General features: G+C 38.0%; 1 protein-coding gene across 4 annotated transcripts in view; it reads right to left on the bottom strand.

Annotated features, from left to right (window-relative positions):
- Positions 1-16,665, bottom strand: part of SMARCAD1 (SNF2 related chromatin remodeling ATPase with DExD box 1) — an 81,545-nt gene that overhangs the window by 14,545 nt on the left and 50,335 nt on the right. For all 4 annotated transcript variants that reach the window (XM_072622914.1, XM_072622913.1, XM_072622915.1 and 1 more), the window contains 4 exons: positions 11,407-11,497; positions 10,229-10,328; positions 1,773-1,832; positions 489-564 (listed from right to left, as the gene is read on the bottom strand). In XM_072622914.1, the coding sequence (XP_072479015.1) occupies positions 489-564; positions 1,773-1,832; positions 10,229-10,328; positions 11,407-11,497 (327 nt within the window). The remainder of the gene's footprint in view (positions 1-488; positions 565-1,772; positions 1,833-10,228; positions 10,329-11,406; positions 11,498-16,665) is intronic.

Below are 16,665 nucleotides of genomic sequence, written 5' to 3'. Positions count from 1 at the left end.
GAAAAAGTTGTCATGAAAAACCAGAGACAGGACTTGAATCTGGTGGAGTAAATATACTCACTAATGAAATCAATGAACGAAATTAAGTTCTATGTTTAACGGCCACATCACTGCTTAGTAATTCCTATTGCCTTCAAAGTTTTATTCACATTTTTTTTTTAAAAACCTGACTACCATGCATAAGTACCTACTCAAAGATGTGCCCGTAAGTGAGCATATGAGTGATGAGGGCAGACAGACAAAGACAATTGTAGTGCAATGAGTTAAGTCAAAGAGCCTGTCTTCTGCTGACTAAATGTCCATGTAACCAGATAATTAACATTGTCACGCCAGGAGCTGCTGACTGGAAAGATGAGGTGAAAAGTCCTACCGGAACAGATAAAACCCAACCTGAGAGTGACCTCAAATAAACCAAAATCACAATCATGCTGCTGCACCTATTAGATTAGATTTCTTTTGTCAATTTTCCTAATAATTTTGGTACTTACGTCGTCACAATCACATTGAAGTCTACAACTTTATTGTGAATATCACATCTAAGCTGCTTGCGATCTTCTTGAGAACCTAGAAATAAAAATGTGTTTGGAAAAATTATCTTTTCAAATTGTATGCAGTAGATATAAATTATGAATAGTATTAATTCCCTATACTTCAATTAAATAACCAGGCTACACAAGGTCTTCTGGTAGGGTCTGGAGATATAATACGGACAAGAACCAAAGAGTCCTTGCCCTTGAGTATCATTAGGGAATTCTCCTGGGGGACATAACACAAACAAATGAGACAGAGAGGAAAATAGAGAAATACAGAGGAAGGAATTTGAGGAGGGAGATCATGGAAAGAGGCTGACCACAGGCTGAAGGTTTCTGAAAGACAGTGCCAGATTAGAGTTAGGAACACCTGAGTTCAAATGTGGCCTTAGATACTTAGAGCTGTGTGAATTAAATACTTTGAATGACGCTTAGTGAGAGACAGCAGTACATAATTAAGGGCTGACCTTGAATCAGGAAGGCCTGGGTTCCATTCAGGCCATGTACAAATACTGCCTGTGGGAATGGATGCAAAGGAACTTAAATCGTGATGGAATGAGATTCCTTCCTGGGGACATTCCCTAGATTAATTAAATTATAGGTCTGGATCCCCTCCCACTTCACACACTCAAAAGTACAAAAGCAACCATGCAAAGAATAAAATGCGGAGGCAGTTCTTATCTTCAAGACATTTAGAATCTTATCACTGGATCAGAGAGATAAGACATGTACACCAGCAAGTGTGCGTTAAGGTAGAATCTACCACAAGAATTCTAGACAAAAATGTCACAACGAAGTCTGAGCTGAGAGAAATCTTTTGAGATGGGATATTGGTGAAAACTTCACAGATTACTTTGGAATATTGCCTTGAAAAACGACAAGGATTTTTACAGGGATGTGGAAGGAGCACATGCTTCAAAGCAGGCAAGTGCAGGGAGCAGTTATCAGTCCAGATTGGCTGGAACATAACGAAGCATGAAAAGGAGGAGGAATGAAAACACGATCCAGTCTGAGCCAGACTGCAGTGAGCGCCAAATGAGATGGGCTGAGCAGCATTTGTATTGTCACACAGGCAAAAGAGAAACGCGGAAGAGCTTTGAGTTGGGCTGTAGTGTCATGTGTGAGCATTAGGAGCATCATCTGGACAATCGGGAGAGAGAAGGCTAGCAGAAGAAATGGGAGGGAAAGATGACTTGGAGGTTTTCATTCTGGGTGTCAGAAGCAATACAAAAGTATACTTACCATAATAAAAGAGGACATCTAGGTTAGAGCACCATAAATTAACTTCTCTTATCCAGTTGTCTACAAAACAAAAAAGGAGCTGTTAGTTGTTCCTGCCACAGAGGATGCACGGAACAAATTCCAGCCTAACTATCACTTAATTTAAGAAGTCATCAAACTACTCTACCATAAACTGAAATCAAATAGGAATTTTTATTATGCACAGATGAAAACTATTAACCTTATTCTACAAAAGTAGTTTACATGTCTGAATTCTGTCATGTTTTAAATATTTACCAAGAAATAGGTCATAAAATTTAATATATCAGATACACAACATAAAGACTTGCCTTGCAAGTGAAATCATTACTGCTTCAAGATAACAAAACTTCAAGACTTTTCTTTCAACTAAAGTTCTAGGAATCTTGGCAAGATTAATAGGGAGTAAAGTAGGACTCCTAGAATTTTGTGTTCTTTCTTCACCAGCAGACTAATCACAACAGTAAGTTGACCACAAAAGGAATAGAAAATATAGAAAAACTAAAAACTAACACGCTAGTCTGTAAATTTGGACTCGTTTACTTTCAGTAATAGGTTTTATAATGGACTCACATAATATTGTGATACACAAGCTTATTGTAAATGAGTTTTACTTAAAATCACCTAATTACATTTTAGTGACAAATAAAGCAGTTGATTTTCAAATATAAGAATAATAACTTCACAGGACATGTGGAATTATGCCTTAAAAAGCTAACTGATGAGCCATAAAACAAACCAAAAAAAAATAAAACCGTTAAGAAATGAAAGTAATTTCAACTTATCAGGAACACCCTTTGCAATGCATACAGTAGAAAGTGAAATAAAGGGGCAAGTTCTTGCAAATTAACTGAAAGCATATCTTGTTAGTCAGTGACTTAAATGCAAAGGTTGGCATATGGTACAGGAATAAAATATGAAAGAGGTCTGTATACTGCTAAGATGCTTTATGCCATTAGATCACTAATATTGTAAAAAATAATTCTAAATTCTATATAAAAAATCCAAATATTCAAATGTACAAACAAAATAAAACCACAAACTCCATTATTTAAAATTCATCTTTAAAAAATGTATATTAATTTAAACAAAGATGCTGTTTGCTTTGTCATTTTTTTTTTTTTTACTGCCATGTATTTTTCAGATTTTCTTGCTGGATTTTTAAACAGTAGAAATTAGCATATGATCTCTTGATTCTTCAGTTTTTACTCTTATTACTCCATATCGGCCCTCAAACTTTTCTCTGCACTCAATCCACATGAGTCTACGATCTCAATGCATCAGGATTTCTCCCTCAGTGAGGCATATGCAAACCTTTTGTGCCTGCCATTTCCTACTCAATGTCTGTCCACATCCATCCAATGTGCTGCCAATCTTCATGTTCTTCTGATACTGCAAGGGTGCTAGTGAGACTGGTCATCTACCTACCATCCTTCACTCTCAATCTCTGAGCAGCCCATCTTTTCTTTTAATTACACACTTCCTTGATGTTCTTCTTTAGAACTCCTCATTTACTTATGTGTAGCCGTCTGAGCATATTCACCCTGAGCCTCTCTATTGTCCCCTGAGTGATATATCCTTTTAATTCTTTGGAGAATATTACATAGCAACAATAATAGAATGTTATTGAAAATTGTTCCTTTGCTCTTATGGGCAGTTTTGCATCTCAGCTTATTCTCTTCCTGTTCAACTCTGGGCCCAACTTGTCCATTTGTGCTTTCTTACTCAAGATTTAATGTCAGACAAGTTCTGTAGGATGTCGATTCATATCAAGGTTGTAATGCAGGCAATAGACAGTCTTAATCACCTTGGTTACTTTTATGTGAAAGGTCAGGCTAAATTCTTGAGTGATTTCAGATCTTACAGGAGATTGCAATATTTCAGGGCTTGATGCAATCAACATGATGTCATTTGCAAGAAAAGGAGCATCTGGAGGACCGCACTATGCATGGATATCTGTTTTAAAATGTGCTGTGATCTCCACCACAATGGCCAACATCTTTGACAAATATTTATCTCCCTGTTTTATGCCTTGCCTGATGCTCATAATCAGCCATTCTCCCTTCTTCCTTCCTTCTTTTATCTTGGGTAGTGTGTAGTTTATCTTGGCTAGAAGTGTAGTCCACTCATGGGCCCTATGACATCTGTTTCTAACCTGGGCTGGTTTGTTCTCCTTTAGGAAGCCTGGTAGCCCTCTGCTCCTGGGCGCTCACTATTTGTCACCTAAGCACAGGCATCTAATAGGCTCAGAACTACAGACAGCCACCAGTCTCAACGTTCCCAGCAGCAGGAATCACAGGTGCACCCAGGTTCTAAGGCACCTTTCAAGGAATTATAAATGACTGCTGAACAGAAGACCCTGTAAGGTCTTAGAAAGCAGTATTTACTTCTACTAAAAGAAAAAAGAATTCAAAACCAACAAACAATAAGATCTTATAATCTCTACATCTTTTAGTTAGTTATAAAATGGTAAAGATGTGCTACACTGCTGAATATTACTTGCAAAAATCTGCTTATTTCTTATTAATACTCTCATCAAGGATTCCCTCAATTCATGTACATGACTCTCAAGGACTCTGTTTAGATGAGAAGCTATAAAGGTTAGTAGTTGTCGATACTCTCTCAGTAGCCTTTTTCAGTATTAATAAGGTCCAATATACCTTTCTGAGAAACCTTGTATATACCAGTCCCTCAACATGTTCACCATTGTGTCACCTCCAACACAGATCTTCTCTATACATACGCAGTCTAATATAGCTGTTCTTCTTGTCTTTGTTCTCTTTAGTGCCATTTCAACCAGTGTGACATTAGAGTTCCACTGTCCTTAAAGGAGAAAAGTTGGTTATAATTTTTTCCTCATTTTTCTTCCGGTTGTTGTCCTGCTTCCATTTTGATCCTTAAATGCCCTTGGAGTGACTTTGCTTAGTTGGATACCTGCCAAACTTTCTTTAAACTGGTTTTATCCTTGTTTTTCTCTGCTTTGAAACAATGCTACTCATAATGATGCATCATTACTCATCATAAGATTTTATGAATAAATTGATGTTCTGACCTGCTGTTGTCTTTGGCAAACATCTCAGTGTGACAAAGAAGTCAGATGTTTGCTGAATAAAGTCCTCTCTAGGTTCTTTATTTGTTACCGGTCAAACGTCACAATAAAATGAGTCAGTGTCCATGATTCTGTTGTCCATTTCTCATTCTTAATTACTTGTTTAACTCAGGGTTAAGTTATTTCAATTTATGCCATGTTTTTTCTCATTGCTATTTCTTGTGGGTATTTTTTTTAACTAATTCTGATCTTAGCTTTGAATAGTACAGCTGACTCAGTAATAATACCACACCATCAAAGAGTCTTCTCTAGTCAGTCAAAATATAACCTACTTCATTTGTTACGATATTAGCAGGTACTCACCATGTCAGTTTTTTAAAAATCATGATATAAAGGCATGAGGTTTCTATGTTACCCATAGGTCTTTGCCTCACATTTCTTCTTCCTTAACTATGTTTTCCCACTTTACTTTTCATCATTCTAGCCTTTGCAATTTAAAAAAATTCTGAAGGGCCTTATAAATTTAATATGATTTCTCTACCAATTTGTCCTCAGTATCCACTTCAATGTAGTATGTAAGCTATCGTCACTTTCACAGTCGTCAGCACATAATTGATTGAGTGGTAAAGAATAAAGAACCTACAATGTATGTGTTTAATGATTTTTAAAAAGGGAAAGGAGGGACATTTGAGTAAAGTAAAACATAGGTCTTTAAAGTCTTCTCTTCCCACCAATTTGTTCTTCTGGGCAGATGTTCAGAACACAGAAGATTCCTTAAAAAACACACCCCAAGTGAACTTTGTTCAAAGTTCTGAGAAATGTCAAACCAGGGAGCAAATCTTTACATGCTCTTGGCTGCAGATGGCTTTGTCTGAACTGCAGCAAGTGCTACAACACAATGGGGGCTTCTTGATGAGATCCGTGATCACTCAAAGACCTGCCTAACAACGCACACAGAAAAAATACTATGTGAGTAAAGAATATATATTACTGATAATATGACAAGCAGTCATGAGTTGTTCACTGAACAATGACCTGAATTTTGGAAAAGAGAGTGGACTCTGTTACAGTTGGAAAGCTGCAGTATTTTAAATAATTTCAAACTGCTTCTATTGTAAAAGCTCACCATCATTGCATTCCTGGAGATGATATATGGCTGCAAATAATGAAACCATACACTCTAAGAGATTCAATATTACTGGTGACCCAAAGGATGGTGAGTTATAATACATTATTGAGAGACATTACATAACAGACAGTTATATAATATATACACCATAAAGGAAATATATGACGACAAAAAATATGTAAGCTATCATTCAGCAAGGGTCAAGAATAATAGATGATTTCCTGTAGTCACAAACATTAAAACCAACACAATTCAATTTCCAGTGTATTGGGAAGATCCTGTACGGAAGACTTATGGAAAGGCACAGGTAAGTGGGTGACTTGAGAGAAGGAATACTAACTTCCGTGAGAGGAGAGAGGGATTTTGCAAACTATAGATCTTTGAGCTTGAGTTTTTGTGGCAAAATTCTGTAATTATTATCAAAGTTCGTTAATGGACACCTAGAGAGATGAGGGGATTTTGATGAATTACAAACTTAATATGAGTCAAGAGTATGGCAACTTAGAAAGATAATGCAAACTTAGGTGGCTTTAATAAGAGGCACAGCATTAGGGCAGTTAAAGACCCATTAAACTCTGTTCTGAACAGGTTCCATCTGGATTACAATGTTCAGTTCTTCATAACTCATCTTAAGATGAATTTCATTAAGCTGCAGTCACCGAATGAGTGTTCTGATTCATCTACCATCCAATACAACCCCCACACGAGTTACTCTCCTTATTCCTGTGTTACTTCATTGTCTAGGAGTTTGTTCTCTCATCTCCATTTTCCCCAACTCTATTTCTTCTTTTGTCCTAACTGAATTTGGGGATCAGGCTTCCACAAGATATTTTATGCCTGGACTTTCAGCACTGGCTATACCATCAAACATCCCCTCTGTGCTATCGGACCCTAGTGAAACACCCAGACCTTTCCCTTTGCTGCCAGTATTCGGCAGCCTCTCCTCTTGTTAATTTTCAGCCCAACAGAGATCATGAAAGACGCCATCTACTGGCCTTCAAAATGGGTTCAATGCCTGACTCCCTTCTCCCCTCAGCCCTGAGGGAATCCAACGTTCACTCAGACACCCCAAGCTCCCAGCTCTTCAAGGTCCTCAAACCTCATGAACTCTCTGTCACTGTATCTCAGGCACTCCCCAAATGTTCTATTTCCACGATCACACACTCAGATCTATTTCTCTGTCTGACTACTCCGTCTTTCCCTGTGCATCCCCCCTCTCAAACCTAGTCCTTAAGACAACTAGCTTTTCTGCCATTCTACTAAGGAGCTGACTTTATTTCTCTCCTTCCTGACCTCTACCCAGGTCAGCTCCACTGTTCTCTACTCTTGAATCCATGCCCCTTGTCCTACGCAGCTCATCTCTTACCAGATTCTGACTCTGGATTACTCCTACTATCTGCTTCCCATGATCTTAGTCATATATCTTACAATGGCACTGCCTAGGTATACTGCAAATGTGCTAGCAAATCTCAACTGGGCCCTTCATGCAGCAAGGCAATCCTTTCGTTCTTCCTTAACTGATTCCTTAGCTTCCCCAAGAAATTGTTCCAACTCTTCTTTCTTTAAACCTCCAAACAAATAAATGTAAAGTAGGCTCAGAGAGGAGATAGGACCCCTGGAAGGTCCAGGAAAGTCCACTGCAGAAGGCCACTGACATATATTGAATAGGGATGTCACATGGTTAGAACAGTACTTAAGGAAGACCACTTTGGCAGCCATGCGGAGTATTTATTAGGTTGGTTTGAAACTGGAGGCAGGCAGACTGATTAGGAGAGCAGTGCAATAGTCTAGGTGAGACCCCGTCCTCACCCTCTTAGTCAAGGACCTCAACTCTCCACTAAAAACACCGGCCATTTGCCACTTTTATCCCCAAACCTGCTGACATCATTCCCCAGTCTCTGAGGATGTAGCCCTTCTTCATGCCAAGGTAAACCAAGCCCTTTCCATGCACACCTCTGATCCCATCCCTTCCAGTCCTCCAGAAGGTTGCCTCCCTTCAATCATCTCCTCCTCTCTAATTTTTAGCACCTCATGTTTTCTTGGTTTCTTCTCTACTAACTTCAAACAAAACCAAGCCTGACTCTTTAAAAAATAAAAAGTTAAACTAGGCTCGACCACTCCCTCAATCTATCACTCTTTATCTCTGTTCCTTTTCTTAGCTGAACTTCTAGAAAAAAAAACTATAATTCAGATGACTCCAGTTCCTCTCCACTATCTCACTTTACCTCCTTTGCAGCCTGGTCTCCAACCTCATCACTCAAATGAAGTGATTCTCTCAAAGGTGCCAATGATCTCTTAACTACTTATTCTAAGTACTTATCATCTTTAACCTTTCTGCTGAATTGTCTACTGTTGATCATCCTCTCTTCCTAGACCCTCTCTCCACTTTGGGTTTTTATAACCCCAATGTCTCCTAGTCTAGCATTTATTAAACACTGTACAGAAACTGTGCTAAACGCTGGGGATACAAAAAAAAGTAAAAAATAGTCCCTGCTCTGAAGGAGCATGTATAGATAGAGATAATCAACAAAGGGAAGGCCCTAGGAGAAAGGGTGGAGAAGGGAAAGTGAATAAAGTTTTCTTGTAGAAGGTGGGACTTTAGCTGATACTTGAAGAAAGTCAAGGAAGCCCTGAGGCAGAGATAAGTGGAAAAAAATTCCATGCATGAGGGACAGTCAGTGACTAAGTCTGGAGTTGGGAGATGTAGTGTCTTATTCAAAGAACAGCAAAGAAGTCAGTATTACTGCACGGCAGAGGATTTCGGGGAATATAAAGTATTAGTAGGAAGGGGCCAGGTTATGAAGGGATCTGATTTTATATTCAATCCTAGAGGCAACATGGAACCACTGGAGCTGACAAAGTAGCAGGTGAAATGGCTGCCCTTCTACCTGCTGAAAGCATCTCCTTTGGTAGGATTTATCATCCATACTGCACTCCCTAAATGTGGGTATAACTCAAGGCTATGCCCTGAGCCCTATTTTATCTCTACTCCCTCTCACCCTCCATGGGCACTTGCAGCCTCGAGGTCACATGTGGGCTTCTAGGTCCTCGGGTGCAGTCTTGACTGAATCCAAGTTTTATGGAACAAATTCTTTTATTAAGGGGATTTGTTCTGTGAAGTTTGTTTTCGGTCAAAGGCCCACACTTGAGGACACAGAAGGCCACAGATTCCCCAGCCTAGTAAACAGCTCTATGCAGATGATTCACAGATATGTATGTATGTATATATTATGTAGATCTGTCTATATGTGTATATATAGCACCATCCTCAACCTCCAGTCCCACTGGGATCACCAACTGACTACTGGACATTTCACACTAGATGCCTCAGACATATCAAACTCATCAAATCCAAAGAACTCATTACATTAAGTTAGTCACTTCAGTGTTATCCTTAACTGCTCACGTATCTTCCCTCTGCAGAGCCAATAAAGCCTCAGACTCACACAACACCATCCTTGCCATCTGGCGCCCGTTCTCTGCTCACACAGCCCCCACCTTCCCTTGGGTCCTCACCACCTTTTCTCTCTCCGCCTGCCTTGAGTTTCAAACCAATCTAAGCTGTCTTCCACAAAGCTACAACCAAAGTGGTCTTCCTTAAGTACAGTTCTAACCATGCTACACCCCTATTCAACAAACATCAGTGGCCTTCTGCAGTGGGCTTTCCTGAATCCTCCCAGGGGTCCTGTCTTCTCCTCTGAGCTTACTTTCCATTTATTCTATAAATCTTTATTTTTTTCTTTATCCTATATTTCTATATATCATATCCATACATAACATTATAGTCTATAATTTAGGTATTACTAATTCAGATAGTTTTTTTTTATTTTTAGACAACATCAAAAAAGATGGGTATGATTAGTTACTAAATCATAAACCAAAACTAGAAGTTATAAATATTTGTCAAAGAAAATGTTTAGCCAACCTGTGAATTAAGACTGAAGTAATTAAATCAAAAGAACTATGTACTTAAAACTGATTTTTAATTTAACGATATCAAAATATGGAAATTCGAAGTGCTACTACCTTAAAAATGGTAATTATTTTGTTTTAAAGATACTAGGTACAACATAATAAAGGAAAAAGGAAGCTAGAAAACAATAAAGGTAGAATCATAAAATCAGGTATTAAGATTCATTTTACAACAAGAGAGCAGCACCTCCAATGACTTTATATTAAACACTTAAAATAATAAAAAAGGAAACCCAAGATGGCTAATAAACAAAAATGGTGGATTTCCCTTCCCCCAGTAATACCTACCTAAAGTTGAAGCTGGCACAACAATTAAATGAGGACCTCTATTACCTTCTTGGTAGAGGTATGCCAGAAAGGAAATGGCTTGAATTGTTTTCCCTAATCCCTATAAGGTAATAGTTAAAAAGGAAAAATTATCAACAAAGCTTTCTAGTATAAGTGTTATTAACTTCACCTTCTTTATAGTACATCAAGTCATCAGAAACAAAATAACTACATTTTCCTCAAGTGAGATAAAGCTCATTGGTAACATAGTTTTTTCAACAATCATCAAGGTAGAGATTCTGTTTTATTAAGCTTAATAGGATACAGAAATTGCTGTATTGCAGCCAAACATCATTAACGTTATATTTTCAAATAACAAATGCAGGAGGAGCAGCAAATGCTGTATTTTGAAGTCTCCATGTCTACCTGCTGTTAGTACTCATTATTTAGTCTACAAACAAGTACATTTAAATGTTTTCATTTAATTTTGTATCAAAAATACCTATTCTTTAGAAGTGTTGCTGTCAGGACTGAATGCGCTCTACAGTGATAATGTATAAATACATAGGTTGTTATGAGAAGATATTCATAAATGCAGTAAGTTTCACAGGATGAGAGAAATAACTGAAAAATTCATCTTACTGGCTTATCTGGAAACCTCAACTCTTGTTGTAAATTAGTCACTAACTAGCTTCAATAACCTTGGAATCTCAGTCTCTCCTTCGTAAAATGAAGGGGTTTGGACTACACTATCACGAAAGCTCCTTTAAGCTATAAAATCCTGTAATCTTCTCTCTGAACCTTAAGAAAATGTCATGGAGGATTCTCTGACCATTAGTGTGTGGATTATTACTGATGCTCAGCACTAATCTTAGTCTGATTTTCAAGATGTCAGTAGTCTCAAAACAGAAAGGGAGAGGATTAGAGTAGGTACCCAGAACAGATCCTTGAATAAAGGTCAAACAAAAAAGAGGTCTAACCCTCCCCCCACCCTCCAGGGCCACCTGCAAATCCAGGAATATCAAAGGACAAAGAAAACAAATGTCAATCTAGTGACAGAATAGGAGGAAAACTGCAAAATGACAAAATAAATTTCTCTAAGGTGAAGATAAATACTTAATATTACAGGAAAGACAGGCTTCAAATTACTATTTCTACATGTAATATAATTTAGAAGGAAAAACCACTGTGCTACTTACCATTTCATCAGCCAAAATACCATTTAGTCCATGTTTATGTAGCAGTGCTAGCCAATTCAAACCAATTTTCTGATATGGCTTGAGAGACAAACTGAAAAGGAAAAAGAGTGATTAATAATGGAACTCTCTACTTTGTCTCCTTTACATCTACTTTAGATTTAGACACATCTATTCCTCTAAGTATATCCTTCTACAACTTTTAATTTGTTACCCAAATACTTGGGTTGCTTGAATAATGGGTAATTCCCTCTCTAAATACTTCAGCTGCTATAAAGAAAATGAAGTAAAAAAGAACACTGTCTTCATTAGGATCTTTTACAAGCTTTACTGCTTATTTAACAATTCGTTTTCAGTACTCGCAGTAACAAGTTCAGTCATTATATCTAAGATGGCTCTTTAAAAAAGTTACTTTGAAACAATATATGGAATGTTTAAAGAAAAAATATCACATATCCAGATTAATTCATTAGGGCCATGACGGGAGTTGCCACTGATTTTCTTAATCAGTAAGATAGTTAAAAGTAGTTAACAATAGACATTTTGATGGTTCACTCACATGCACATTTACACAGAATACATTTTCTTTTAACTGTCTGAAGATTATGAAGAAATACATTCTGGAATGGTAATGAATGAACTTGAAATTAAGTACATTAAACTTTGGAAGCTCAAAATAAAGTTATAAAACTGATACAAAAAAAAAGTCTACTTTGTCTACACCCACATTACGATCTGAACCCTCTTAGCCACTTTCAAACATTCTGGGATAAGGCATTTATGTTTTGGGCTGCAGGTCAGAAAGCAGGTTTTACTTGCTAATTCAAATCCAATAGTTAAATACATATAAGAAATTAAAAAAAGAGAAGTGGAGCTTCATAGTCCTTCTGCCCAGGACTGAGCTTCCCATACTTCTAAATAAGAACGGCAGCAATGGTCTAGCGGACGAAGAATCAGTTTTGCCAATCAATGGGCTGAAGTTCCACTTCCACTACATACTGCTCTGGTCAAGTAATTTTGAGCACTGAGGAAACTCTCTAAGACAATAATCTATAAACAAAAATAGTTTATAAATAACCATACTTAGGTACGTTTATGTACTTGTGGCCTCCCACCAAAACACATACACACACAGACACTTATCTACTAATCCACAAAGCCTGAAAAATACCTAATACACTCATTACTATAAAATCACATACATCAAAAGCAAGCATCGCTGGTAATACAGACTATTAGAATAGGCAGTTGAAAATACTGTGCTTTCCCCCACTTACATATAAAAACAATTTTAATATATTTTTTTAAGTTTTGAATAGCAACTTCTATCCTTCCTTCCCTTTTCTCCCAACTCTCTGAGATAGTAAACAATCATGTAAAACATTTCCACATTAGTTATTTTGTGCAAGAAGATTTGAAAAGGCAGACAGAGTATATGTCTGTATACACATACACATGTATATATTTGTATATGGAGAGACAGAGACAGAGACAGAGACAGAGACAGAGAGAGAGAGAGAGAGAGAGAGAGAGACAGAGACAGAGACAGAGAGAGAGAGAGAGAACAGTATGATTCAGTCTGCAACCAGAAAACTCCAGTTCTTTCTCTGGAGGCTGACATTTTTCCTCATGAGTCCTTTGGGATTGTCTTGGATCACTGTAAGGCAGAGAAGAGCTAAGTACTTCACAGTTAATCATGGGACAGTATTGCTTTTACTGTGTGCAATGCTCTCCTGGTTCTGCTCACTTCACTTTGTATTAGTCCATGTAAGTCTTTCCAGGTTTTTCAGAAATCATCCTGCTTGTCATTTCTTAGAGCACAACACTGTTCCATTACCTCACATACCACAACTTGCTCAGTCATTCCCCAATTGATGGACATCCCCTCACTTTTCAATTCTTAGATACCACAAAAAGAACTGCTATAAATCACTGTGTACATATGGGTCCTTTTCTGTTTTGTTTTTTATCTCTTTGGGATACAGACCTAGCAGTGGCATTACTGGATCAATATGTACAGTCTGGTAGCCTTTTGGGTACAGTTCCAAATTACTCTCAAGAATGGTTGGATCAGTTCACAACTCCACCAACAGTGTACTGGTGTCCTAGTTTTCCCACATCCCCTCAAATATTTATCATTTTCATTTTTTGTAATATTAGCTAAATTGATCAGTGTGAGGTAATACCTCAGGGTTGTTTTAATTTACATTTCTCTTAACAATAGTGATTAAGAACGTTTTTTCACACTATAGATAGCTTTGATTTCTTCTTCTAAAAACTGCCTGTTCATATTCTCTTACCATTTATCAATTGGGTAACTGGTTATTCTTAAATTTAGCTCAGTTCTCTCTATATATTGGAGAAATGAGGCCTTTATCCGATTAATTTATCAGACAGGCATTTTGAAAGCACATTAAATGAGTTTTCTCAAACTGAATTTAATGTATCCCTATAGTAAAGAAAACAGTGGCAATGTGCTGGAAAAGACATTTTAAAAGTCTCAGATGAATGGTTCTGCTCCTTCAAAGTCTCTTTCTGTTCCTCTGCTGGGGCTGTAAACTCTTGAACAAAGGACGCACTTGTCTCACCAATGCGTTTCTGACATGTGGTGCTCCCAGAACAGACCATCCTTTCCATGTCTTTTGGAAAAGTGCTTAAATAGGCTAGAAACGCTAGCTCACAGTGGTCTAGAAACAATACTGCTCCCTAGCCCTGGGACCCTGAAGGGCAGAAAAATAACAAGTCCAGGTAAAAGGGATGCTATCATGATTGGTGGTTACCAGTGGAAGGATGCAACTCATTTCATTGTCTGGGAAGCTCCTCCTACACCAACCCCATCCAAACCCCCCCTCCCGCCCAAAGCTCATTCATTACTGGTATTGAGTTCTTGCTCTAGAGTGCTATCAACAAGCATGGGATGAAGATGCATAGCCAGAGCTGTGCAGTTACTCTGAGCATAAGGGACTCCACTGAGATTCCAGGAAATATTAATGCCAACTTACATGGTCTTCAACAGCACTGAAGTGTACCCTAACTAGACCAGACCAACCTCTGTGAGTTTCAGTGTGATGCAAGAACGAGGAACAAAGTACACAACATATAAGACTGGGGAGGAACTGGTGAGAAATCCACCCAGTGTAGTCTTGAGTTTTCCCTTCCCGTCTTCCCTGGTGTATATGAGGCCTCTGGAAGAGCCATGAGAGTCTGACTGGCACATCTGTGTTTTTCTTAGGAATTACAGGATTGCGGTCCATAATCAAATTGTGTACTCCTTGGAAGACACAACACAGCAAATTCAAGAGGGGAGATGAATGGTTATGGCATATCAGGCAAACTAAGTTTCAGAAACATATGAGATATGATTCTTCACAAATTAATTCAATGCCCCATTAACAGGACAGCCTGCCAAGAGCCTGCTTATTATCTCTATTAGAATATCAGATAGAGGATTTGAGGGTAGGAAGACAGAGTAAAAGTAGACGAGAGTTTAAAAATTCATTTGCTGGTGTTATCTGCACAAATCTCACACCCTTCATAAGATCACAGAGGGTGTATAAGCTGTGAAAATGGTACACTCAGGACAAAGGGGAATGGCTTGTCTCTCAAATACAGATGCAGCTGACACTGAGCTTCTAACCTTTCACCAAGGATGCCTCAGAGAAGCTTACAGAATAAGCCAATGCATACCCACCTATAAGTAACACTCACGGAAACTTACTTAAGTAATACAACTCTCCAGAACTGTGCTACACTGCCAAGGTCTTAACTAATTTTCATTCTTCCTCCTGGTAGGAAACTGATGAGGAAATCTGTTTCTCGCTAGACAGCTCTAGCCAACTGGCCCTGCTAGTTAACCTGGAGAAAAGAGAAGGCCACAGGGATCTACCCTTTGCCTAATTATCTTCCTATATAACACATATGCAGGTAACATAAAGCTGAGGAGAGTTAATATATCAGATTATAGAATCATAATTCAAAAAGATCTTGAATAGACTGTAGAGTTGTACTAAAACTCACAGATCTGTTTAGTAGGGATAAATGTAAATTTTTACATGTTTCAAAAGAACACAAAAACAAGATGACTGCAGAGTTTACATAAAAAAGATTCAGAGGGTCCTGGAGGACCTTATACTTCATAGGAGTCAATATAAAATACCCACTCAAAAAAACACAAGCAGCTTAGAAACCTGAATGAATGAATTTTCTCCAAGATAAAAAAAAAAAAAAATGGCAGGATAAAATTAAGTCAAGAGTCACTGATCTGCTTTTAGGTCCAAGACTAGTAAAATAAAACTGTATATTACATTTTATACCCCAAAAGTAAAATAATTCCAACTCATTATCCCAGAGACTTGGGGGACCCTCAACAAGCAGGCCCTAACATCTAATTTGTAAACATCTCTCTCTCTCTCTCCTCCCTCTCTCTCCCACTCTCTCTCTCACATACACACACACACACACACACACACACACACACACACACACGCCCCAGAGACTACCACCACTGTCTGTGTTATCAAATGTTGGTGTTCATTCACCTCTGACATGAGATCTATTTTGTAATCACTTGGTACTTTGAGACAATGTGTGGTTTCAGGAATAACATCTGAAAATCAAGAACTGCTTAGCATAGACAACTGAGTAAACACCCAGGTAAGTTTGGCCTGCCTTAGTGCTAACCTGTTGTGATTCCACAATATCTAATTTTTTAAACTTCCTTTTTTATGCCACCTGAAATTCTAGCAAATAGACATATGTCTGGAATAAATATGGAATTTTTTGTAAAGGTAAAAGGTTTAAGTCGTTCATACAGTACAGTTCACTAAGATTACTTCTCTCAGAGCACTGGATCTGGAGTTTTAAATTTGGGCAAGAACACAACTAGTAAAAGCTAGATCATCTCTAAGGTCCCTTGTAGCTCTAAGATTCCAATAACTCTTGAAATCAGCTACACTTAAGTAAAGGTGGTCTTACTGAACAGAAATATGGGGTGAAAAATTTTTGATGTATGAAAGACTAAGAGGAGATAATAGGCCTAGGAGATAGGTGTAAAAAGAGACCCTCCCTGCAACCGAAAGGACATTTTCATTACTCTGGTATTTACATCTAAAGAGAACTGGTGGATTTTAGTTAAGAAGTATTTTTCAAGTAAAACCTTTTTAAATGTCATGAGGGTTTTTTGGTAACTGAAATCGTCACAGTGCAGGCTCAAGTGGGGAGGCTTGGCAAAAATGAAGGACTCCATTATCACATTGCTGTAGT

Source organism: Notamacropus eugenii, chromosome 7 (assembly GCF_028372415.1).
Source record: "Notamacropus eugenii isolate mMacEug1 chromosome 7, mMacEug1.pri_v2, whole genome shotgun sequence".
Taxonomy (NCBI): Eukaryota; Metazoa; Chordata; class Mammalia; order Diprotodontia; family Macropodidae; genus Notamacropus; species Notamacropus eugenii.
Note: the sequence above shows the minus strand (reverse complement) of the source record. Positions and strands in the feature narration are given on the sequence as shown.